Below are 24,935 nucleotides of genomic sequence, written 5' to 3'. Positions count from 1 at the left end.
TCTCTCAAGTAAATAGAATATTGAAAGATGATAGTATAAATTTGTGACCTCTCCTGTCAATAATGATAATCATTTAATACAGTTTGCTATTATTATTGATTTGTTTCTTATATTTCTTCAAATAAATTATGTGTGATTCTATCACAGTAGTAATTCTACTCTTAGTAATGTACCTACGTACCACCTATTCTAGTTGTTATACCCAAATCCATACACTCTAGGACCTCTTTGTACATGAAATAACAATGTCTTTCTCCAGTGAACATTAGCATAAGTTTTTCTAAGATTATTTATATGTCATGATTGCCTCCTCATATATTTCAAACATTTTCAACTCCATGTATACTGTTTCTGTTCTTTCTTGTGTTAAAAACACCTTGTTTAAAGCCGGGCGTGGTGGTGCACGCCTTTAATCCCAGCACTCGGGAGGCAGAGGTAGGAGGATCACCGTGAGTTCAAGGCCACCCTGAGACTACAGAGTTAATTCCAGGTCAGCCTGGACCAGAGTGAGACCCTACCTCGAAAAACCAAAAAAAAAAAAAAAAAAAAAAAAAAAAAAAAACACACCTTGTTTAATAACATCTGCAATACTTAATAAATTCTTTTTTGTTCTCCCTCAGAACCAACAAGACCAGTTTAAAAGAACAAAACAAAAAAAAAAGAAAGGAAGGATGGAAGGAAGGAAGGGAGAAAGAAAGAGAGAGAGAAAGAAAGAAAAAGAGAAAGAAAGGAAGGAAGGAAGGGAGAAAGAGAGAGAGAGAGAATGAAAGAAAGAGAAAGAAAGAAAGGGAGGATGGAAGGATGGAAGGAAGGAAGAAAAAGAGAGAGAGAAAGAAAGAAAGGAAGGAAGGAAGGAAGGAAGAAAGAAAGAAGAAAGGAAGGAAGAACAGTGACAGCATGTTACACTGAGGCCGGACACTACACCTCTATCTGTTTTTCGCAAACCATGTTCTTGAGTCAACCGAATCCTGATGGGCGGTAAAAACAAGTGACGCCAATTTAGTCTCACATCTGATTTTGAAGACAATAAATTGACTCACAAGCTGTAAGGACGTCAAGTATTTCTTCCACCATAAATACTTCTGGAACGCTGGCCCCAGCGCGCACAGGCCGTAGTAGAGGTACATCACCACATGCACGGCTGTGTTCAGAAAGGCGTGGAACGTTCCTAAGCCGCCTGCGGAGAAGGAAGGTGACTCTAAGATGGTGCATTGTTCCTTAAAATCAGACACACTTAGTCCTACAAATTTAGTCTAATCCAAGAAAACATATGCATGTGAAATATGAGTTCTGTTAAACAGCCATCAAATTCAAGGAAGCTGAACACTCTATTTAGCCAAATGTAAGACAGAAGTCTTAGAAAATAAATGAGCATGCCATTCTTTGTTATGCCTTAACCTTAAGATGGTCCTATGATGGGGACTTACTTTAAACCAATTAAGTTTAGTACATGCTACATTGCTTAATAGTAATCAGAACTTACTTTTAGTGAAGAATATATATATTTATGTAGATATTACCCAAAGGACATACATTACTCCTAATTTGCAATTTAAGATTTTTTTCAGGGCTGGAGAGATGGCTTAGCGGTTAAGCGCGTGCCCGTGAAGCCTAAGGACGCCGGTTCGAGGCTCGGTTCCCCAGGTTCCACGTTAGCCAGATGCACAAGGGAGCACACGCATCTGGAGTTCGTTTGCAGTGGCTGAAGGCCCTGGCACACCCATTCATTCATTCTCTCTCTCTCTCTCTCTCTCTTTCTCTCTCTATCTATGTGCCTCTTTCTCTGTCACTTTCAAATAAATAAATAAAAATAAACAAAAAAAAATTTTAAGTAAAAAAAAGATTTTTTTCACATCATATTTAGTGACATCACCACCAAGGTCCAAGCTACAGAGAATTCTTTACACCACTACAGTTTCCCCTGTGCCCTTCCAGGATATGCCTCTCCCAAAGTGGCCTTTCTTTAACTTCTATCATCACCTATTAATTAATTTTGTCTGGTATCCTTCATATGACTGGCGCCACACAACATGAACTCTTTTGTGCCTGCTCCCTTTCAGTCAACATGAGGTTCTGAAGTTTCTTGCATGTTGGTGTTTGAACTAATAACCTGCCCTTTTTGGTACTGTCCTGCAGGATTAAGATGGCAGATGAATACATCAATATTTATTTTTGAGAGACGCTTGGGTTCTTTCCAGTTTGGGCTATTATGAATAAAGCTGCAAAGAATATTTTATGTCATTGTGTGGAATCAAGTTCTCTTCACACATTCTCAACAATTTGTATTAAATATTTTTAATGCCACAAACATTTTGGCAGGAAAGTCACCGGCTTTCATTAGTAAGTTATACTGAATTTGCTTTAATCGATTATAGTTTTTCTAGAACGTCTAGTTACTGTTAAACCATCTTTTTTTTTTTTTTTCTGCTTCCATTTGGCTACACTTTGATCTATTGCTTTTCTTCTTTTAATTTCACCATTAAGAAGAGCAGAGTAAGCCGGGTGCACGCCTTGAATCCCAGCACTCAGTAGGCAGAGAGATAGGAGGATCGCTGTGATTTTGAGGCCACCCTGGGACTACGTAGTAAGTTCCAGGTCAGCCTAGACTAGAGTAAGACCCTACCTCAAAAAAAAAAAAAAAAAAAAAAAAATAGGGCTGGAGAGATGGCTTAGTGGTTAAGCACTTGCCTGTGAAGCCTAAGGACCCCGGTTCGAGGCTCGGTTCCCTAGGTCCCACGTTAGCCAGATGCACAAGGGGCGCACACGTCTGGAGTTCGTTTACAGTGGCTAGAAGCCCTGGCTCGCCCATTCTCTCTCTCTCCCTCTATTTGTCTTTCTCTCTGTGTCTGTCACTCTCAAATAAATAAATAAATAATGAACAAAAATATTTAAAAAAAAATAATAAATAAAGCTAAAATTTAAAAGAAGAATAAATAAAAAGAGAGCTGGAGAGATGGCTCAGCAGTTGTGCTTCCCTCCAAGCCTAAAGATCCAAGTTCAATTCCCCAGTCCTCATGTAAAATCAGATGCATATGGTGGTACATGCATCTGGAGTTCATTTGCAGTGGCTATAGGCCCTGGCATGCTCATTCTCTATCTGCACCCCATCAAATAAATAAAAAATAAAAATAAAGAGAGCAAATCATAGTGATATAAGAGTCGGTCATTGTATTTAGCTGTAACCAACCTCAAAGGCAGGAGCAGGGTGATAAGCATATGGTGGAGGAGGAGAAAAACCAAACTTTGTCCCTAGGTCTCTTTCCTAACAGGCACAATTGAGAAAAATCAACATAGGCATAACATGACTCAGTTTAGTAGTTTGAATTTTTCTCCATAAAATTTCATTTTCTTAATTTCAAAAGTCTTTAATGCCAGAAATAAGGCAAAACTTGCAACTAATTATGTATGGTAGGACTTCTGAACTCATACAAACAAAATATTCACCCAGCATGGTGGTGCATGTCTTTAATTGCAGCTCTCTGTTTAAGGACAGCCTGAGACTACATAGTGAATTCCAGGTCAGCTGGGGGTAGACTAAGACCCTACCTACCTTGGGGGGGGGGGAATCTAAGGAAAAATGTCATAAATAAGCATACAATAGAGATTAACTACTTGTTAACAAGTATTCATAATTGTAACAATTCTAGATTTTTCTAGATATACCCACTGCTAGAGTATTCCCTTTGAAGAGCATACTTAATAATTCCTTTTAAGTCAGTACATATTTGCCCTAAGCTTGTACAATTATTCCATGCTTCATAAACTTTGACTTCTGAGTAAATAAAATTTCAGTTAACCCTTTATCACTAATTTCACAAGCAACCAAATTAATGGACTTTATTAACATCCTTTCTAGCCTTGATTAATTCCATTTGAATTAATTAATCTTCCTGGACCACAGAAACTTAAATAAATAAACTACAGTGGCGTGAAAACACCCATTCCGGATAATTTTAAAATAGAGTAGCTGTCTACTTTTACTCAGATTCAAGGGAAGACGTCTGTAGCCCATTTGTGTCTCAGAATAGCACACATCAGTTCAGCTTTTATTTTTAATTTTTTTTTAATTTATTTGCAAGCTAAGAGATTGATTCAGAGAATGGGCACACCAGGGACTCTAGCCACTGCAAATGAACTCCAGATGCATGTGCCCCCTTGTGCATCTAGCTTTACATGGGTATTGGGGAATCGAACCTAGGTTGTCAAGCTTTGCAGGCAAGCGCCTTAACCACTAAGCCATCTCTCCTGCCCTCCTCCCCAGTTCGCTTTTACGAGGGACTGCATCTGAGCCTTTCCCACTATGACACCTCTTCTTCCCAGTGCTTGGTAAAGGAGTGTTCAATGTTCTCTTTTTTACCTCATCACTGAAATGTCCTCAAATGAGGGTCCTGTGACAGGGATTAACAAAGCACTAATAATGTAGCTAAGAGCATTTAATAAGGGTTACTGATCAAAATCAGCTGTCAGATCAAATTCGCTTGCTTATTTTCTCTACCTATGATTATTTTCTGCTCAGTTACTTTAATAAGTTTGTTCGCAGAACCACCACCTGCTAATTAGTGATGCTTTTTTATTTTGCGTTCCTCTTTGGAAAGGTTCTCAAAAGAAGTGCTGTAAGAATGGGTCCCCAAAACAAGCGTAAGAAAAAACCACCTGGGTGGCTTTCACAACTCTCCCTGTCTCTCTAAGAGGGGAGGCGAGGACTGATACAATTAATATAATAACTTGCCACAGCAAGATGTTCATCTCATTCTGAAGGAAAGCTGGATTGCTATTATTCTAGAAAAGAATACACAGGAGGTGACGGGAAGTGAAATTCTAGATGGAGATCAGTTGTATCTTGGTTTTTGGACAGGACAGCTGAAAAGGGCAGTCTTGTTCTACGAACAGAAATCCGCGCCTGCTGCTCCTGCACTGACCGGGGTCAGGAAGGCTCAAGGGGGAGCTCAGCACCCCAGCCCACGGAGCTCAGCACCCCAGCCCATGGACCATGCAGAGACAACTCTACCACAGACGTTCGGTGAAGGAAATGGGAGTTGGAGATGTGACTAAGGATGCCGTGGTAAAGTGACCAACAGCCAGACATGTTGACATTTAAAAGCTGTGGTATGGGTTGGAGAGATGACTTAGCGGTTAAAGCGCTCACCTGTGAAGCCAAAGGACCCAGGTTCGATTCCCCAGTACCCAAGTAAAGCCAGATGCACAAGGTGGTGCATGGGGCTGGAGTTTGTTTGCAGTGGCTAGAGACCCTGGAGTGCCCATTCGCTGTCTCTCTCTCTCTCTTGTTTTTTGTTTGTTTGTTTTTCAAGGTAGGGTCTCACTCTGGCCCAGGCTGACCTGGAATTTGCTCTGTAGTCTCAGGGTGGCCTTGAACTCATGACGATCCTCCTACCTCTGCCTCCCGAGTGCTGGCATTCAAGGTGTATGCTACCACGTCCGGCTTCTCTTTCTCTCTCTCTCTCAATAAATAAACTATTTTAAAACCTGTGGTAGCTTCCAGGTTTAGAATTTTATTTTTGAAAGCATTTGCTTGTTTTGCCTGCTAATGGACTCCAAAGAGAAGTGAGAGAAAGACTAGCTCCATTCTTTAGGTAAAATTTGTTTCCGGTCACACAACTACCAGAAGAATGAGAGAAGTCAGAGCAGGCAAAAGAAGAAATGGAAAAATGCTTTTGTTTCAGCATCTCTAATGCCACCTGTGTGTGGTTTGGAACACTGACTTCCAATATTTTCTCGACTTCTCTGTAGTATTCAAATATGATGTAGTCATCCCTTGAGACTCATGGGATGTAAGTTCCAGAACTCTCTAATGGTACCAAAATCTGTGAGTGTTAAAATTCATAACAGAAAAAAAGTGGCATATTATTTGCTTATAGCCTATGCATAGCATGCCACATACTTTAGATCATCTCTAGATTATGTACAGTGCCAAACAATGAGACTCTTAGGTAAACAGTTGGTATACTATATTGCTTTAGGGAATGATGATCAATAATAATTTAAAAAAAAAAAAGTTTGTACATGCTGAGTACAGATCCAGGTTTTTTTTCATTTTTTTCCCCATCCATAGTTGGTCAAAACCATGGATCCAGAGCCCACAGATATGGAGGTACAAATGTATTTTGGTCTCATGGTAGAAACAGAGATAGATCACGTGAGTGTAAAAACACTGTTGCTAGCATTTAAAAAATAAGAAGTGGCTGGAGTGATGACTCAGTGGTTGAGGCTCTTGTCCACAACGCCTAATGACCAGGGTTCAATTCTCCAGCATTCACGTAAAGCCAGATGCACAGAGTGGCACATGAATTTGCGGTCTCTAGTGGATCGAGGCCCTGGCACACCAATTCTCATTCTCTCTCCTTGCAAATAAATAGAATTATATGTATAATGCCGGGCGTGGTGGCGCACACCTTTAATCCCAGCACTTGGAAGGCAGAGGTAGGAGGATCGCCATTAGTTCAAGGCCACCCTGAGACAACATAGTGAATTCCAGGTCAGCCTGAGCTAGAGTGAGATCCTACCTCGAAAAACAAAACAAAACAAAACAAAAAAAAGCACACACACACACACACACACACGCATATATATATATATATATATATATATATATATATATATGCAAGCCCAACAGACTGGCCTTTCTTGTGAGAAAGAGAAATAGAGAGAGAATTGGTGTACCAGGGCCTCCAGCCACTGTAATTGAACTCCAGACATGAGCGCCACCTAGTGGGCACGTGCAACCTTCTGTGCCTGCATCACCTTGTGCGTCTGTCTTACATGGGATCTGAAGAGTCGAACGTGGGTCCTTAAGCGCCTTAACTGCTAAGCCATCTCTCCAGCCCAGATAAAATATTTAAAAAATAAAATAAAACAAATAGCATTAGAAAAAAAAAAAAGGAACCTCTTTCTGTAGGAACAGGAGCCAAGCTGCTTAACGGAGAAGGTGAAGTAAATGCTTCTCAACCCTGTTTCCATTTCATGACATGGAGTGTGGGAGAAATGACTCTAGTAGTCAGTGTTTAAGTATTTTCCATGCTTTCACCAACACATCTAAGGCATCAGAGGGTATTAGCTAAGTGAACCAAGACAGTCACAGTATGTGAGAGAAAACACAAGTAAGAAAGGACAGTTGATTGGGCTGAAGAGATGGCTTAGCGGTTAAACGCTTGCCTGTGAAGCCTGAGGACCCCAGTTCGAGGCTCGACTCCGCAGGACCCAGGTCAGCCAGATGCACAAAGGGGCGCGTGCATCTGGAGTTCGTTTGCAGTAGCTGGAGGTCTTGGTGTGCCCATTCTCTCTCTCTGTCTCCCTCTTTCTCTCTCTGTCTGTCACTCTCAAATAAATAAATAAAAATGGGCTGGAGAGATGGCTTAGCGGTTAAGCGCTTGCCTGTGAAGCCTAAGGACCCCGGTTCGAGGCTCGATTCCCCAGGTCCCATGTTAGCCAGATGCACAAGGGGGCGCACGCGTCTGGAGTTCGTTTGCAGAGGCTGGAAGCCCTGGTGCGCCCATTCTCTCTCTCTCCCTCTATCTGTCTTTCTCTCTGTGTCTGTCGCTCTCAAATAAATAAATAAATAAAATTTAAATAAATAAAAATAACTTAAAAAAAAGAGAAAGGACAGTTGAGGGAAATGATGAGCATGACATCCAAGAGCTATTTGGGGTTTTCAGGAATGGATACACCTGATCGTCTTGTGAGAATACGAGCTAAATTTTCACACTAACCTATGTCATAAGCAAAAATAGTTACATTTACTTAAAAAAAAAAAAAAAAAAGGAGGTTAGCTTGTGAGGGGAGAACAAGATCTCTGGGGTGCCTAACCTCTGGGGAACTTCCAGCTATTGCTGCTGAGCCCAGGGGAGAGCCCCTGCCCCCAGCCCTTACTCACCACATGGGCTCTTTACCTCTCCCCAGAGCTCCCCACATGGCAGGAGCTCTTTGAATTGTGCCTTTCCTTGGTTCTGTACTTCCCTAAACAAATACAATAATCTGAAAATTAAAACAAAATACTCCAGGGCTGGAGAGATGGCTCAGTGGTTAAGGTGCTTGCCTGCAAAGCCTAACGACCTGAGTTTGACTCCCCAGTACCCACGTCAAGCCAGATGCACAATATGGCACATGCATCTGGAGTTCATTTGCAGTGGCTAGAGGCCCGTTCTCTCTGTTTCTCTTTTCTCCATTTCTCTCTGCTTTCAAATAAAATAAAATAAACTATAAAACATACACAATTAAAAATCAACAAATTTGAGGCCACCCTGAGACTACATAGTGAATTCCAGGTCAGCCTGAGCCAGAGTGAGACCGACCCTACCTCGAAAAAACCAAAAAATAAATAAATAAATAAATAAATAAATAAATAAATAAAAACAAAAATAAAAATCAACAAATTGCTGGGTGTGGTGGCGCACGTCTTTAATCCTAGCACTTGAGAGGCAGAGGTAGGAGGATCCCAGTGAGTTTGAGGCCACCCTGAGACTATCTAGTGAATTCCAGGTCAGCCTGGGCTAGAGTGAGACTCTACCTTGAAAAAACAACAAAATCAATAAATTAAAAAAAAATTAAAAAATCAATAAGTTAAAAAAATTAAGTATCAATCAATAAATGCCAATTTGGGAGCTGGAGAGATGGCTTACCAGTTAAGGCACTAGCCTGAGAAGGCTTAGGACCCAGGTTTGATTCCCCAGTCCCCACATAAGCTGGACGCACAAGGTGACCATGTGTCTGGAGTTTGTGTGCAGCAACTGGAGGCCCTGGTGAGCCCATTCTCTCTCTATCTCCCTCTGTGGTGGTTTGATTCAGGGGTCCCCCATAAACTTAGGTGTTCTGAATGCTAGGTTCCCAGCTGATGGAGATTTGGGAATTAATGCCTCCTAGAGGGAGTGTATTGTTGGGGGTGGGCTTATGGGCTTTATAGCCAGTTTCCCCATGCCAGTGTTTGGCACACCCGCCTGTTGCTGTGGTCCACCTTATGTTGGCCAGGGGGTGATGTCCACCCTCTGCTCATGCCATCGTTTTCCCCTGCCATTGTGGAGCTTCCCCTTGAGCCTGTAAGCCAAAATAAATCTCTTTTTCCCAGAAGCTGCTCTTGGTTGGGTGATTTCTACCAGCAATGCGAACTGGACTGCAACATCCTCTTTTTCCCTCTCTCTCTCTCTTTCTCTCTCTCCCTCTCTCTGTCTTTCACTCCCCCTCTCTCAAATAAATAAATAAGTAAAGCATTTTTTTTTTAAAGTCAATTTTAGGGCCGGGCGTGGTGGCGCACGCCTTTAATCCCAGCACTCGGGAGGCAGAGGTAGCAGGATCGCCATGAGTTCAAGGCCACCCTGAGACTACAGAGTTAATTCCAGGTCAGCCTGGACCAGAGTGAGACCCTACCTCGAAAAACCAAAAAAATAAAATTCAATTTAAACAAAAAAGCCAATTTGGGGTATGCATGGATTATATGGAAATCTCCGACCCGCAGGCCCTGTCAGAAACAACCCTTAGCCTGCACTTCTCGGGCTTGGGGGCTGAGCTGCCAGGAGTTCCTCTGAGACATGCCCGTCCTGCCTCCGCCCACCCGGCCACCCGCACCCGGCCTCCATTTCATAGAGAAGAGCTCAGTGGTCAGGCTTCTCTTGTCCATGCAGTCTAACGGGGTGACTGTTTAAGTACTCTTGCCTATGGGCTGCAGGAGGAGTCATATTCTTTTCATAAATCTTTCTAACTTTAAGGAACTAGAATAGGCTGGAGAGATGGCTTAGCGGTTAAGGCGTTTGCCTGCAAAGCTAAAGGCCCCAGGTTCGATTCCCCAGGACCCACGTAAGCCAGATGCACAAGGGGGGCGCACGTGTCTGGAGTTTGTTCGTAGTGGCTGGAGGCCCTGGTGTGCCCATTCTCTTTCTCTCTCTCTCTCTCAACTAAATAAATAAGTAATAAAGTTTAAAAAAAGAAACTAGAAGAGAGGCTAGAGAGATGGCTTAGCAGTTAAGGCACTTGCCTGAGAAGCCTAAGAACCCAAGTTCAATTCCCCAGAACCCACGTAAACCAGATGCACATGGTGGCACATGCATCTGGAGTCTAGAGGCCCTGTGGCATGCCCATTCTCTCTCTCTCTCTAATAAATCAAATTAAATTAAAAATTAAAAAAGAAATAAGAATAAATAATCCTCCAACTATAGTTTGCTAATCTAGGTATATGGGCTTGGGGATGCTGTTTATTAAAATTTTATGAGGTGGGCTGGAGAGATGGCTTAGCAGTTAAAGCGCCTGCAAACCTGGAGGACCAAGGTTCAACTCCCCAAGATCCATGTAAGCCAGATGCTCAAGGGGGTGCACACATCTGGAGTTTGTCTGCAGTGGCTGGAGGCCCTGGCATGCTCATTTGCTCTCTCTCTACCTGCCTATTTCTGTATCTCTCTCTCAAATAAATAAATAAAAATATTTTTTTAAATTATGAGGTGGATTGCTATGAGTTCGTGGCCACCCTGAAACTGCATAGTGAATTCCAGGTCAGCCTGGGCTAGAGTGAGACCCTACTTCAAAAAAAAAATTTTTTTTTATTATGATGTGGATATACTGGGGACACTAATTAAAACTTTAAGAGAGGTTTAAAAATACTGCCTGTTTTCTATTTTTGATGTTCAGAAGCATGAAACCAAAAGGGACAAAGCCTGTGAGTCAGGCTCTTGATTTAAATGATCTTGGCCTAAAAAACACAGGGTAGAATGCTCTAGAGAGTTTTAATGAATGCAGTCTGACACACCTTTAGTCACATCGGGCTGCATTGTGCCAGTGTTTGAATGGAGTTCATTCACTAACAGTTCATTTGTCCCCAAGGCAAAATGACCTGCCCTTCAAGAAGTGGGGCCCAGTGGGGAGGGAGAGGTGAAGGGATTAGCCCAGGTCTCACAGCTTGGAGTAGGTTAGTTCTCTCCAGAGTAGGCTTTATGAAAGAATGAGTCTGGACTCTCTTGCAGTCCTCCCTCCCCTTCCTTCTCTATCTCTGTATCCTTCTCCCCCTCCTCTTTCTTACCCCCCCCCCACGTCTGCCACGATGTCACTGATCATAAAATGATACTGCCACAAGGTCGTTATACCAGGGGCCAAGTGGATCCAGCCGCCTGTTCTTGGACTTTCAGCCTCCAAAATTGAGCTAAGCCAGGCGTGGTGGCGCACGCCTTTAATCCCAGCACTCAGGAGGAGGAGGTAGGAAGATTCCCGTTGAGTTTGAGGCCACCCTGAGTGAATTTCAAGTCAGCCTGGGCTGGAATGAGACCCTACCTTGAAAAACAAAACAAAACAAAACAAAACAAAACAAAACAAAACAAAACAAAACAAAACAAAACAAAACAAAACAGAAAACAATCAAACAAGCAAAAACCTGTGAGCTAAAGAGACTTCTTTCCTTTATAAACCAACTAGCCATAGGTATTTTGTTATAGCAACACACACACACACACACACACACACACACACACACACACACACACAAGACCAACAGAGGTGTATGTCAGTTACAAAGAATCCAAAGGCCAACAAGACATAAACCTTGAAATAAATATCCTAATGTCCTGGGAACATACAAGGACTTGTTATATAACCAGATATCTATGAAGCCATGGCTTTTTACCATTTTCCCTATTTGTCTGTTTATTGTTTCTTTGAAGGCATGCAATAGAACTCTACTGGGAAATAATAAAAATCTAAACAAAAGAATATGCATAGGGCTGGAGAGATGGCTTAGCGGTTAAGCGCTTGCCTGTGAAGCCTAAGGACCTCGGTTCGAGGCTCGGTTCCCCAGGTCCCACGTTAGCCAGATGCACAAGGGGGCGCACGTGTCTGGAGTTCGTTTGCAGTGGCTGGAGGCCCTGGCGCGCCCATTCTCTCTCTCTCCCTCTATCTGTCTTTCTCTCTGTGTCTGTCACTCTCAAATAAATAAATAAATAAATAAATAAATAAATAAATAATTTAAAAAAAAAAAGAATATGCATAGAACACTTTGCCCAAAATTCATGCATATCTGAGGAATTATGGTTACGGAAGTCTAACGAAGAGATCTGCGTTTCTGTTTCAGGTGTTATACGCCTATTTTTTTGAGGTAAGGTCTCGCTCTAGCCCAGGTTGACCGAGAATTCACTCTGTCGTCCCAGGCTGGCCTCAAACTCACAGCGATCTTCCTACTTTTGCCTATCCAGTGCTGGGGTTCAAGGTGTGCATCACCACTGCCAGCTCTCAGGTAATATTAACCAATGTGAGTCTTTGATTTTTTTTTTTTTTTTGAGTTTCTTATAAATTACATTGAAGGATAAAATGCGTGTCCCCAGCACAGAGAATCAACGTCACATGACCCCCAGCTCTCCCTTTTCTACCTGCAGCAAATTTGACTCCAAACCACCAGGTCCATGGCATGATGGTATGGTGGAACACATGAAGGAAAGTCACTTGGCTATTTTTCTTACGCAGAACAAAAAAGATCTGAAATAAGTTAAAGAAAATCAAGTTCATAAACATCGTGCAATAATTTACCGAGTGTTACAAAAAAAAACGTATCGGCAAAGAGCAAATGACTTTTCACCTCACAATTCGCTTTGGAAGTGCTGCTTTACTGAATAGTTGACAAGAGCAGCTGATCCTCCACAGCTAATGAAGGAACTTGAGTTATAACACAGTATCATGGGAGAACCAGTAAGAAAGTGAGAAGTTTTATGCAGGTTAAAAAAAAAAAAAGCAGGGCCTGAAGAGATGGCTTAGCAGTTAAGGCACTTGCCTACAAAGCCAAGAGACCTAGGTTTGAATCCCTGGTATCCACGAAATGCCAAATGCACAGGGTGGTGCAAGCATTTGGAGTTCATTTGCAGTGGATAGAGGACCTAGCACCTCCCATTTTCTCTCTCTCCCTCCTTCTGTCTTTCCCTCTCTGTGCATCTTTCTCTCTCAAATAGATAAATAAACTTAAATTAAAATTTAAGGGCTAGAGTGATGGCTTAGCGGTTAAGCGCTTGCCTGTGAAGCCTAAGGACCCTGGTTCGAGGCTCGGTTCCCCGGGTCCCACGTTAGCCAGATGCACAAGGGGGCGCACACGTCTGGAGTTCGTTTGCAGAGGCTGGAAGCCCTGGCGCACCCATTCTCTCTCTCTCCCTCTATCTGTCTTTCTCTCTGTGTCTGTCGCTCTCAAATAAATAAATAAAATATTTTTTAAAAAAAATTTAAAAAGCAGGGTTGGAGAGATGGCTTAGCAGTTAAGCACTTGCCTGTGAAGCCTAAGGATCCCGGTTCTAGGCTGGATTCCCCAGGACCCACGTCAGCCAGATGCACAAGGGGGCGCACGCGTCTGGAGTTCGTTTGCAGTGGCTGGAAGCCCTGGCGCGTCCACTCTCCTTTCTCTCTCTCTGCCTCTTTCTCTCTCTATCTGTCTGTCACCCTCAAATAAATAGATTAAAACAAAATTTAAAAAGCAAACATAAAGTGGGAAGTATGGCCAAAAAATTATTGAAAGAAGTACTATTTTTTTTTTTAAATCTTAGCACTATATGGCAGCCAGAAATCCTTAATCCTAAGGATTAAATTATGTCATCCTACAAAGATCTTGTAACACACTCTGTCTGGATAAGTGACAAAGCAAACTGAATAAAAAACTTGCAAAAACTTGCAAAAAAAATCAGTTAATGCCGGGCATGGTGGCGCACGCCTTTAATCCCAGCACTTGGGAGGCAAAAGTGGGAGGATCGCCGAGAGTTCGAGGCCAGCCTGAAACAACAGTGAATCCCAGGTCAGCCTGAGCCAGAGTGAGACCCTACCTCGAAAAACAAAACAAAAAAAAATCAGTTAATAAGTTATTATTACAAAAGACAAACAGAAAAAATCTTAAAGAGTTCATCGGAAAAATACAATGGAAAGGAAAGCTCAGGTGCATAAGGAAAATGACAGAGGCAGGATGGAGAGGTGGGTCAGCCATTAAGAAGCGTGCCTGCAAAGCCTAAGGGCCCAGGTTCCGTTCTCCAGGATCCACGTAAGCCAGGTACACAAGGTGGCACATGTGTCTGGAGTTCGTTTGCAGTGGCTGGAATCCCTGGTGCATCTACTCTCTCTCCCTCTCTCTCTCTCTCAAATAAATAAATGAAATAAAAATAAAAATGAGAGGGGCAGGGATGGAGGGATGGCTTAGCTGTTAAGGCATTTGTCTGCAAAGCCAAAAGACCCAGGTTCGATTCCCCAGGATCCCTATTAGCCAGCTGCACAAGGGAGCGCACGGGTCTGGAGTTCCTTTACAGTGGCTGGAGACCCTGGTGCGTCCATTCTCTCTCTCTGACTCTAATAAATACATAAATAATAACAAATTTCTTTGAAATGAGATGGGCAACTATGGAGGTACCACTGACGTGGCACATGCCAATGGCCTGTAGTTGTGCACATGGAAGCGAGTTATTTGGGGAAAATGTCCAAGACATTTGACAGCAAAGTTCAGAGGGCCAGAGCAAGGCTAGACTTCCAGCTCAGCCCAGAGGACCACACACAGGATGGCTGTGATGGGAACAGCGGAGAGATATGGTCACACGGAAGGACACAGAGGAAGAGGCAGGCTCCTAACAGAAGCAGTTACTGTGAACATGCAAAGCCGAGTCCATGAAGCCAAAATACATTTATGCGCATGAAAGAATGCAGCCTGGGGCAACAGAAAAAGCTGGAAAATCAAAGCATGGGTCCTAGGCTCTGTATAGCTTTTTTTTTTTTTTTTTTTCTGAACTAGATTAATGGTTCTCAACCCTGGCTGTATGTTATAAGGTAAAGAATATTTTCAAAATAGCCTCTACTCCTGTCCATTTGGCACCGAAATCCCAAGAGCTGGGGGCTCACATTTCTTTGTTTGGTCCCTAAGGCTGAGAACCAGTAATCTATGGCAAGAGCTTCTCAAGGTGCCCCTGAATAAACGCTATGGGCATCATCTAAGATCTTGCTAGGAAAGCAAATTCTGGGGTTCCACCCCAGTACCGAATATATCAGGAGGTCTGGGGATGGGAGTCTAGGAATATTAACAAACCCACCGGGTGATTTTCTTTTTCTTTTTTGTTTTGTGACACATTTTTTTTGTTATGTAACCCTGGTTGTCCTCGAACTTGTGATCCTCCCGCCTCAGCCTTCTTGTAAGCGCTAGATTCCTCCAGGTGATCTTAACGCATGCTAAAGTTTGAGACCCACTGGATTCTAAATTCACCAAGGTCCTGTCTAATTTTACCATTACACAGTCAGTCAACTGAGAAAGGAAAGGATGCTGACATTCCCTACTAGAAAAATGGGAGTATGTACCCTAGGGACATACTTGCCAATCTCAGAACCAGAAGTGGTTCCAAATAACCAAGACTTATTGGCCCAGAGACATACTACGCCGCTGGGGGGAACAAGGACGGTTCATGGCTTTCTTGTTTTATTTACAACACACGAATCCGTGGCATTTTCTTCTCCCAGGACCCAGCCATTCATTGCTACAGTTTATCCTCACCAGGACCCAGAGGAGGAAGAGCTGAGGGTCCTAACAAGCACAGACTTCAGACAAGCAGCTGGTGATGGATCTCTTGTTCCCCAGATTACAAATGCCCCACGATCACATCCCATCCTGGTAGAAGTTTGTGAGTTTTGAATTGCTCGGCCTCTTACAGGAACATCATTGGCCCCAGTGCTTCAGGATGAAGAGCCAAAGATAAAGATCCCTGTTCTCTGCTTCCTGAGCTTGCTTCAGAAAAGAACCGCCAACATTGACATAAGGCTGCACTTTGCAGTGCTAATGGCAGTTGCCTGTTTACAATAATCAGATGCTCCATGTAGGTATGTATGTATGTACGTACATACATACATATATGTGTATATATATTTATTTATTTTCAGTTTGCAAAATACTGGAAATTAAGCATATCCTATCTAGTCTGTAATTAAAAGTACAGATAATTAAAGAGATAGATAACAGTGGGTTGGTCTGGGGAGGAGAATTAACCAAAGTTATCAGATGACTACACAATGTGATTGCTTCCAAGGAGATGCCAAGCATTTCTTAAATGTGGTGACCACATACTCACAGTGTCTAACAGCTCAATAAATTTGGAGAAGTAATACAACCAGCAGGTATGTACCATCTGTAGAAAGAAACACAAATAAGAATCTACTTTAGGGGCTGGAGAGATGGCTTAGCAGTTAAGGCACTTGCCTATAAAGCCAAAGAATGCAGGTTCAATTCTCCAGGACCCACGTTAACCAGATGCACAAGGTGCCACATGCGTCTAGAGTTCATTTGCAGTGGGCGGATGCCCCGGCACGCCCATTCTCTCTCCCAAATAAGTAAATAAAAATAATTTTAAAAAAAGAATTTGAAGCTGGGCGTGGTGGCACACGCCTTTAATCCCAGCACTCGGGAGGCAGAGGTAGGAGGATCACCGTGAGTTCGAGGCCACCCTGAGACTCCTAAGTGAATTCCAGGTCAGCCTGGGGTACAGTGAGACCCTACCTGAAAAAACAAAAGCAAAATAAATAATATTTTATTCAAATTTTGCATGAAAGAAAAGTTTACCTTAAAAATCGATTTTAAAAAAATCCATATTACAAAATTTACCATATAAACAATTTTTCTTTTTTTAGTGTACAGGCATTGATTTCACATTCCTGTGCAACTATCACAACCTGCCAACCATGGGACTCTGTTTAACCTTGCAAAAGTGAAACTCTATGTCCATTCAAAAGAACTTCCCAAGCCAGGTGTGGTGACACACGCCTTTAATCCCAGCACTCGGGAGGCAGAGGTAGGAGGATCACCGTGAGTTCGAGGCCACCCTGAGACTACATAGTGAATTCCAGGTCAGAGTAAGACCCCACCTCAAAAAATAATAATAACAATAACAACTTCCCATTTCCTACTTCCCTCCAGCCACCATTCTACCTGCCTTCTCTGTGCACTTGACTATTCTAGAAGACTCAGGAAAGCTGAAGCCTAGAGCCTGCTCTGGAATTTGGGACGGCCTTATACCACTTAGCACAATGGCCTCAAGATCATGTTACTAGTTGTAACCAGTGATTCTCCTTTCTTTCACATGTTGCATCCTATTCTATTTTTTCTTCAAATGTATACACATTTTATTTAACCACTTGCCATCTTCAGATACGTGGGCTGTTTCTACGTTTTGGCCATTGTGAATAATGCCGCTGTGATCAAGTGGACTGTGCCTGAATACTTCTTTGAACCCCAGCTTTCAATTCCTTTCAGGCATGAACCCAAAGGCGGACCTGCTAGATCTTATGTTAATCCTATTTTTCATCTTTTCTGAAACCAGGTATGTTTTGAAATGCAAGAAATCAGGGCTGGTGTGATGGCTTCATAGGTTAAGGCCCTTGCCTGTGAAGCCCAAGAAGCCATGTTCAACTCTCCAGATCCCACGTAAGCCAGGCGCACAAGGTGACGCAAGCGCAGAAGGTCGCCCATGCGCACAAGGAGGTGCATGCATCTAGAGCTCAAGGACAATGGCATGAGGCCCTGGCACAGCAATTCTCTTTCTCTTTCTATCATTAAAAAAAAAAAAAGCCAGTCTGATGGGCTTGCCTCAAAAAAAAAAAAAAAAAATCCAAGAAATTAAAAAAAAAAAATGCTTGAGCAGGGTATGGTAGTGTACGTCTCTAATCCCAGCACTTGGGGGGCAGAGATAGGAGGATCCCCATGAGTTCAAGGCCACCCGGAGACTACATAGTGAATTCCAGGTCAGCCTGGGCTGGAATGAAACCTTACCTCAAAACAAAACAAAACAAAACAAAAATCTTATTTTATAGAAAACTATATACCTGGCTTGCTTTCTTTCCTGTAATTAATAGCTCCCCCCTCACAACATATACAATCTGATAACTGAGTTATTTACTCATTCTGAATTCATATCCAACATTGCCAACAGACTCCATAGAAACTGTTTTCCACATTGAATTTTGAATGACAAGATTGTCCAGAGGAAAACTTACCCTCATAGCTTTTGGTGAATGTGAATAGTCAACAATGTCACATCGAAATGAATAACCTGTACCCCAGCCAGACATCACGAACTGGAAGAGAACACATGCATATTAAAAACGGAAGCATTTGGGGCTGGAGAGATAGCTTAGCAGTTAAGGCACTTGCCTGCGAAGCCTAAGGACCCAGGTTCAACTGTCCAGGTCCCCAGTAAGCCAGATGCACAGGGTGGCGCATGCATCTTGAGTTTGTTTGTGGTTCTAGAGGCTCTGGCGTGCCCATTCATTCTCTCTCTCTCTCTCTCTCTCTTTCTCTCTCTCTCCCCCCTTCTCTCTGCCTCTAATAAAATAAATAAAAATAAATAAATAAAGCCAGCATCCATGGCTGGCTGAGGAAGTAGAGTGGGCATGAAGAAAGGCGGGAGAATGACTAGGCACTTGACATGGGCAGTTTTCAAAGCCACAAACTCGTATGTCATTGATCTAAACTGTATTCAAACCAAACTGCCCATTTCCCGGAAAGATGACCTTAGGCTAGTGAAGAACAGCCATGGGGGAATTCTGCTTAATCAGCAAATGCTGGTCGGGCATTTAGCGTATGTGTATCTTTATGTTGGCTTGGTACTTTTAAAAAAAAAAATTTATTTGAAAGAGCGAGAGATGGAGAGGGCAAGAGAGAGAGAGAGAGGGAATGTGTGCACCAGGGCCTCCGGCCGCTGCCAACCAGCTCCAGACACATACACCACCTCGTGCATCTGGCTTACGTGGGTCCTGGGGAATCGAACCTGGCTCCTTTAGCTTTGCAGGCAAGTGCTTTAACTGCTAAGCCATCCCTCCAGCCCTGGTTGACACTTTTAATTTAATTTAACTTTTTTTTTGGTTTTACAAGGTAGGGTCTCACTCTGGTCCAGGCTGACCTGAAATTAACTATGTAGGCTCAGGGTAGCCTCGAACTCATGGTGATCCTCCTACCTCTGCCTCCCGAGTGCTGGGATTAAAGGTGTGCGCCACCACACCCGGCGTTTGATACTTTTAAAAGGGAATGCCTGGCTCTGAATCAGTTGTTTCTAGCCATTTCTACTCTTCCTGGTGGTCAATAGACAAATGGGCAGATATATGCAGCAATAGGGTGGCTGTGACAATACATGAATGTGGTAAGAAACAGTACTACCTGGCTCAATTCCTCTTTCCTTCTTTTTATTTTTATTTATTTATTTGAGAGCAACAGACAGAGAGTGAAAGAGGCAGAGAGAGAGAGAGAGAGAGAGAGAGAGAGGGAGAATGGGCGCGCCAGGGCCTCCAGCCACTGCAAACGAATTCCAGACACGTGCGCCCCCTTGTGCATCTGGCTAACGTGGGACCTGGGGAACCGAGCCTCTAACCAGGGTCCTTAGGCTTCACAGGCAAGCGCTTAACCGCTAAGCCATCTCTCCAGCCCTCTCTTTCCTTAAATAAAGACTGACCAAGTATAGGACTCAGATGTTAGATAAACAAGAGAAGAAAGTGCTCTTGGTCCCCACAGGAGTGCAGTTGGTAGGCCTTCATTCCAATACACCCACCACTGGTGGTGACCCCTCAAGTGGTGGGAAGAAGGGGGGAAAATGCCTACTGTTGCTAAGCCTGAATTGGAATTCAAAGACCACATCGCCATTCCTTCAGCTTGGTAGTGGGAGGATCTTTGTAAAACAGCAGCTGCAAACAAAAGACAAGTGCTTTCATTTTCAATTAATGCATATGTTAAATGGCTGGCTGGTACCAGCAACAGTAATCTCTTCTCCAACTTCTTATTTTTTTTTTTAATTTTTCACTTATTTATTTGAGAGTGACAGACAGAGAGAGAAAGATAGAGGGAGAGAGAGAGAATGGGTGCGTCAGGGCCTCCAGCCACTGCAAATGAACTCCAGATGCGTGCACCCCTTTGTGCATCTGGCTAACGTGGGACCTGGGGAACCGAGCCTCGAACTGGGGTCCTTAGGCTTCACAGGCAAGCGCTTAACCGCTAAGCCATCTCTCCAGCCCTCCAACTTCTTATTCTTCCAAGAGTCAACCTCTGCCTTGGGGTGTCTTCTCTGCCAGTACAATGTTCACGCCACTTTCTGCCATTGAAACAAATGTAACGTGTCTGGCTTTCAGGTTGTTGGCTTGTCTTGCTTTTTCAAGGTAGGGTCTCACTCTAGCCCCGGCTAACATGGAATTTACTCTGTAGTTCCAGGCTGGCCCCCCCACCTCTGGCTCCTAAATGCTGAGATGAATGGCACGCACCACCACATTTGGATTGAAACGTCTATTTTTATTGCTATTAAAGCTAAAGTCATAACTTTGCAAATAAATTAAATTCTCTAACCAACTGTTTCAAAAGCTTTATCAGAGCTGGGCATGGTGGCGCACACCTTTAATCCCAGCACCTGGGAGGCAGAGGTAGGAGGATCACTGTGAATTCAAGGCCACCCTGAGACTACATAGAGAATGTCAGGTCAGCCTGGGCTAAAATGAGGCTCTACCTCAAAATAAAAGCTTTATCAGAATTTTTTTTAAGCTATTGCCTTGCTATTTAAGCCCAGGCTAGCCTCAAACTCAGGATCCTCTTGTCAGCCTCTTGGGGACTGGGGTCACGTGACTACTGTTACAACCAGCCAGGATAATACTTTAATACACAAAAAGAAGAAAAAAATGCAAAGAGCAAATTTAAATGTGGTATTTGAAAACACATCTCTGCTACTAGCTCGTAGTTTGAGGTAGAAGATAATAAGACTAGGTAAATGATGAGATCTTGAAAATTAACTCAGAAAAGTGCAAGATAGGCATCTGATGGATGAGATGCCTTACAGAAACAAGTTGACATATTTTCTTTAGTGATGCAACCACTGGCAAATTGCCCATGGTATGATAAATAATGCCTCCCTTTCCCAACCCATGCTCATTAAAGCACTACTAACTAAACTCGGTGGGTCACTAAAAATAATAAGGGCTGGAGAGATGGCTTAGTGGTTAAGGCAGTTGCCTGCAATGCCAAAGGACCTCGGTTCGATTCACTAGGACCCACATAAAGCCAGATGCACAAGGTGGTGCATGCATCTGGAGTTTGTTTACAGTGGCTGGAGGCCCTGGTGTGCCCATTCTGTCTCTCTCTCTCTCTCTTTTTTTTTTTTTTTTCTTTTTTCGAGGTAGAGTCTCACTCTGGTCCAGGCTGACCTGGAATTAACTCTGTCATCTCAGGGTGGCCTTGAACTCATGGCAATCCTCCTACCTCTGCCTCCCGAGTGCTGGGATTAAAGGCATGCGCCACCACGCCCGGCCTTGTCTCTCTCTCTCTAATAAGTAAAACCACAAAAAAAAAAAAAAAAAATTAAGTAATCTTTTTTCATTTTATTTTTATTTATTTGACAGAGAGAAAGGGGGGGAGAGAGAGAATGGGTGCGCCAGGGCCTCTAGCCACTGCCAACGAATGCCGGATGCGTGTGCCCCCTTGTGCATCTGGCTAACATGGGTTCTGGGGAATTGAAACTGGGTCCTTTGGCTTTGCAGGCAAATGCCTTACCAATTTTTTTTTTTTTTTTTAAAGCAAACAGATCTCAAAGTAACAAAGGAATGTGAGGGCAGAAGTTCATTCTGTTTCACAAAATGCTTGCAGTGATTAATGGCATTTCCTGTTGTGCTCAGGTTCATTTCGACAGATACAAGTAAGACTCAAACCCAGGAGCTGGTTTCTTAAATTGGGATGACTAATTCTCCACCTGATCCTAGCACACAAGGTATTGGCCAAGAGAGGCTGTGTGACTTGACCTTTCATGGGTCTCACCCGGTTTCTCTTAATTAGCATCTGACTGGTGCCAGGTCATCTAGCACCTTCAACAAGAATGACAGGACATCAGAGTTTCTTCACCTTGCTTATGTTTGGCCAGGCATCCCCAGCAGAGTGTTGACTGCGCATGCCCAAAGAAATTTCCCCAGCCGGGCGTGGTGGCCCATGCCTTTAATCCCAGCACTTGGGAGGCAGAGGTAGGAGGGTCACTGTGAGTTCAAGGCCACCCTGAGTCTACATAGTGAATTCCAGGTCACCCTGGGCTAGAGTGAGACCCTACCTTGAAAGAAAAGAAAAGAAAAGAAAGAAAAAACTGCTCCACACCATCAACAACACCTGAGATGAAGTACAAAGCACAATTGTTTTTTTCTTTTTTCTAGAGAGAGAGAGAGAGAATGGGCATGCCAGGGCCTCCAGCCACTGCAAATGAACTGTGGATGTGTGCACCCTCTTGTGCATCTGGCTTTGTGGGTCCTAGGGCATTGAACGTGGGTCCTTTGGCTTTGCAGGCAAGCGCCTTAACCACTAAGCCAATTCTCCATCCCACCCACCCACCCCGTTTTTTGTTTTGTTTTTTTTTCCTGCAAGCAGAGAGAGAATGTAGAGAAAAAGACTGAGAGGACGCGCCTGCCAGGACCTCTGTAAATGAACTCCGGCTGCACATGCCACTTGGTGCATCTGGCCACTGGGGAGTCAGAGTCAGGTGGTTAGGCTTTACAGGCAAGCGCCTCAACCACTGGGCTATCCCTCCAGCCCTTCATGTATCACTTTCCAAGAGTCTATGTTCTCTTCTGCCTCAAATTACCCACTCCACCAAACTTAAACAGTCCAGCACAGCACAGAGAAATCAGAATTTCTCTTCCTACCAGACTGGTGACACGTTACAGATGCAGGATGAACTCTGGAGTCATCTGGGCATGCGTTCAGGTACGTCTTCCATTTACCAGCTGCTTCTTTGAGCTAGCTACTTAATTTCTTTGGGTATGGGGCCCCTCGAAGCTAATACTTACTGATTCAGTCATTCATGTGTTAAGACCGCCTTGTGTAAATCTCTGAATTAAATGTGCTTTTTTCTTCTCATGATCTATGGTGGAGGACTATTCTGAGATCTTCAAGTTTATTATTTGGTCTACATATGACAGTGTTTTGTTATTTCTGTTTTGCTTTGTTTTATTGGGTTCCTCGTACGGTGAGCCTCAGTTTCTAAAACCCCTTGATTTGACAAACACCATCACGATACATCACCACGACTTCTGTGAGGAATACTGAAGGCACTTACTTCGTAGCACATGTACACAGAAAACAGCACTATGGAAAAATTGTACGCTATCATCACTTTCCGGAGTTCAAAGGGCTTTCGACTCTCCATGAGCTTCGGTCCCAGGGACGTGACAAAATAGACATAGAGTCCCAGGATGATGGTCTGTGGCAGAGGCGAGGACATGAGGAGGAAATCTTCAACTCTGGGATCTAAGGGAAAGATCACATGTAAGTGCACAGCTCCGCAGCCCGAGGTAGCCCCCAGCAGCCACCTCCGATGCTGGCAGTGGACATCGGGGGGCAGTGATCCCAGGGTCTCTAGGAAGGCTGACAGGAGAATTGCCAAGGGGAGGGGAGCAACCCTGGCTAGAGAGAGTGGGGCTCTAGTTGCTTTTACATCTCAAAGGACAAGAAGAGGTCACTGCCAGAATCTGGAAGGATGGTTCTACGGACAACCCTCTTTGGAGGAAGTATACTACAGCAGCCCGTCAAAATCTATGTGTTGGGCTGGAGAGATGGCTTAGCGGTTAAACGCTTGCCTGTGAAGCCTAAGGACCCCGGTTCGAGGCTCGGTTCCCCAGGTCCCACGTTAGCCAGATGCACAAGGGGGCGCACGCGTCTGGAGTTCGTTTGCAGAGGCTGGAAGCCCTGGCGCGCCCATTCTCTCTCTCTCCCTCTATCTGTCTTTCACTCTGTGTGCCTGTCGCTCTCAAATAAATAAATAAATAATTAAAAAAAAAAATCTATGTGTTAGTGGGCGTGGTGGCGCATTCCTTTAATGCCAGCCCTCAGCAGAGATAGGGAGGATCACTGCGAGTCCAAGGTCAGCCTGGGCTAGAGTGAGACTCTATCTTTTGAAAAATGATTATTATTATTAGTTATATACATACACAGTGTGTAAACAGCACATGTTGGTGTTGGTACCATTCTTACCCTCATCCCTCACCCCCACCCCTGTGAAGAGACCCTCCTCATTGGGGAGGCGCAGTGGAACACATGGTTACCAGTGGCTGCGTAGGTTGACAGGAAGAGGGATATGTTTGGTCAAAGGATACAAAATTTCAATTAGGAAGAATGAGTTTTGGACTGGAGAGATGGCTTAGCAGTTAGGGCGCTTGCCTGCGAAGCCTAAGGACCCATGTTCGACTCCCCAGATCCCACATAGGTCAGACACACAAAGGTGAGGCAAGTGCAAGGTGACACATGCCCACTAGGTGGCGCAAGCATCTGGAGTTCGACTGCCATGGCTGAGATCCTGGCAGGGCCAGTTCTCCCTCTCTCCCTCTGTCTGTCTGTCTCTAAAATAAAAACAAATTAATGATTGAAAAAAGATTTAAAAAAAAAGAATGAATTTTATAAAACTTATTGCAGGGTATAGTTATAGTTATATATATATATATAAATATGGTTATAGTTATAGTTAGTAATAGTGTATTACATGCTTCAAGGCTTTCAACAGATTAGACTTAAAATGTTCTCACTCCGACAAAAGGGTAAGAATTTGAAGTGATGGGTATGTTACTGAACTGACTTAATTGTTCCACAATGTACACATTATTACACCATCACTTTGCAAATCACAAACGGCTATGGCTATAATCTGTTAATATGAAATAAATGTTTTCTTAAACTCTTGGGATGGCCACAATGAGCTGTCGGAGTTGAAAATCAGGGGTGGGGTGTATGACCGATTTTGTTCAAATTAGCTCCCCGTCGCTGTCAGCTGGGCATGGTGGTGCACGCCTCGAATCCCAGCATTTGGGAGGCCAAGGTAGGAAGATCCCCGAGAGTTCGAGGCCAGCCTGGGACCACAGACTGAGCTCCGGGTCAGAATGGGCTAGAGTGAGATGCTACCTCTACAAAACCAAAGCAAGCAAATGAACTCAAAGTCTTTGCATGAAAAGACATTCAGGACTGT

General features: G+C 43.6%; 1 protein-coding gene across 1 annotated transcript in view; it reads right to left on the bottom strand.

Annotated features, from left to right (window-relative positions):
* The window catches only part of Elovl7 (ELOVL fatty acid elongase 7), a 92,234-nt gene that overhangs the window by 4,096 nt on the left and 63,203 nt on the right, over window positions 1-24,935 (bottom strand). Inside the window, exons 3-7 of the mRNA XM_045138993.1 lie at window positions 23,037-23,227; window positions 17,968-18,048; window positions 16,050-16,106; window positions 12,351-12,456; window positions 1,041-1,177 (exon numbers count right to left, since the gene is read on the bottom strand). Of these exons, the coding sequence (XP_044994928.1) occupies window positions 1,041-1,177; window positions 12,351-12,456; window positions 16,050-16,106; window positions 17,968-18,048; window positions 23,037-23,227 (572 nt within the window). The remainder of the gene's footprint in view (window positions 1-1,040; window positions 1,178-12,350; window positions 12,457-16,049; window positions 16,107-17,967; window positions 18,049-23,036; window positions 23,228-24,935) is intronic.

Source organism: Jaculus jaculus, chromosome 20, assembly GCF_020740685.1.
Source record: "Jaculus jaculus isolate mJacJac1 chromosome 20, mJacJac1.mat.Y.cur, whole genome shotgun sequence".
Classification (NCBI taxonomy): domain Eukaryota; kingdom Metazoa; phylum Chordata; class Mammalia; order Rodentia; family Dipodidae; genus Jaculus; species Jaculus jaculus.
The sequence above is the reverse complement of the archived record's forward strand: the minus strand, read 5'-3'. Positions and strand labels throughout refer to the sequence as shown.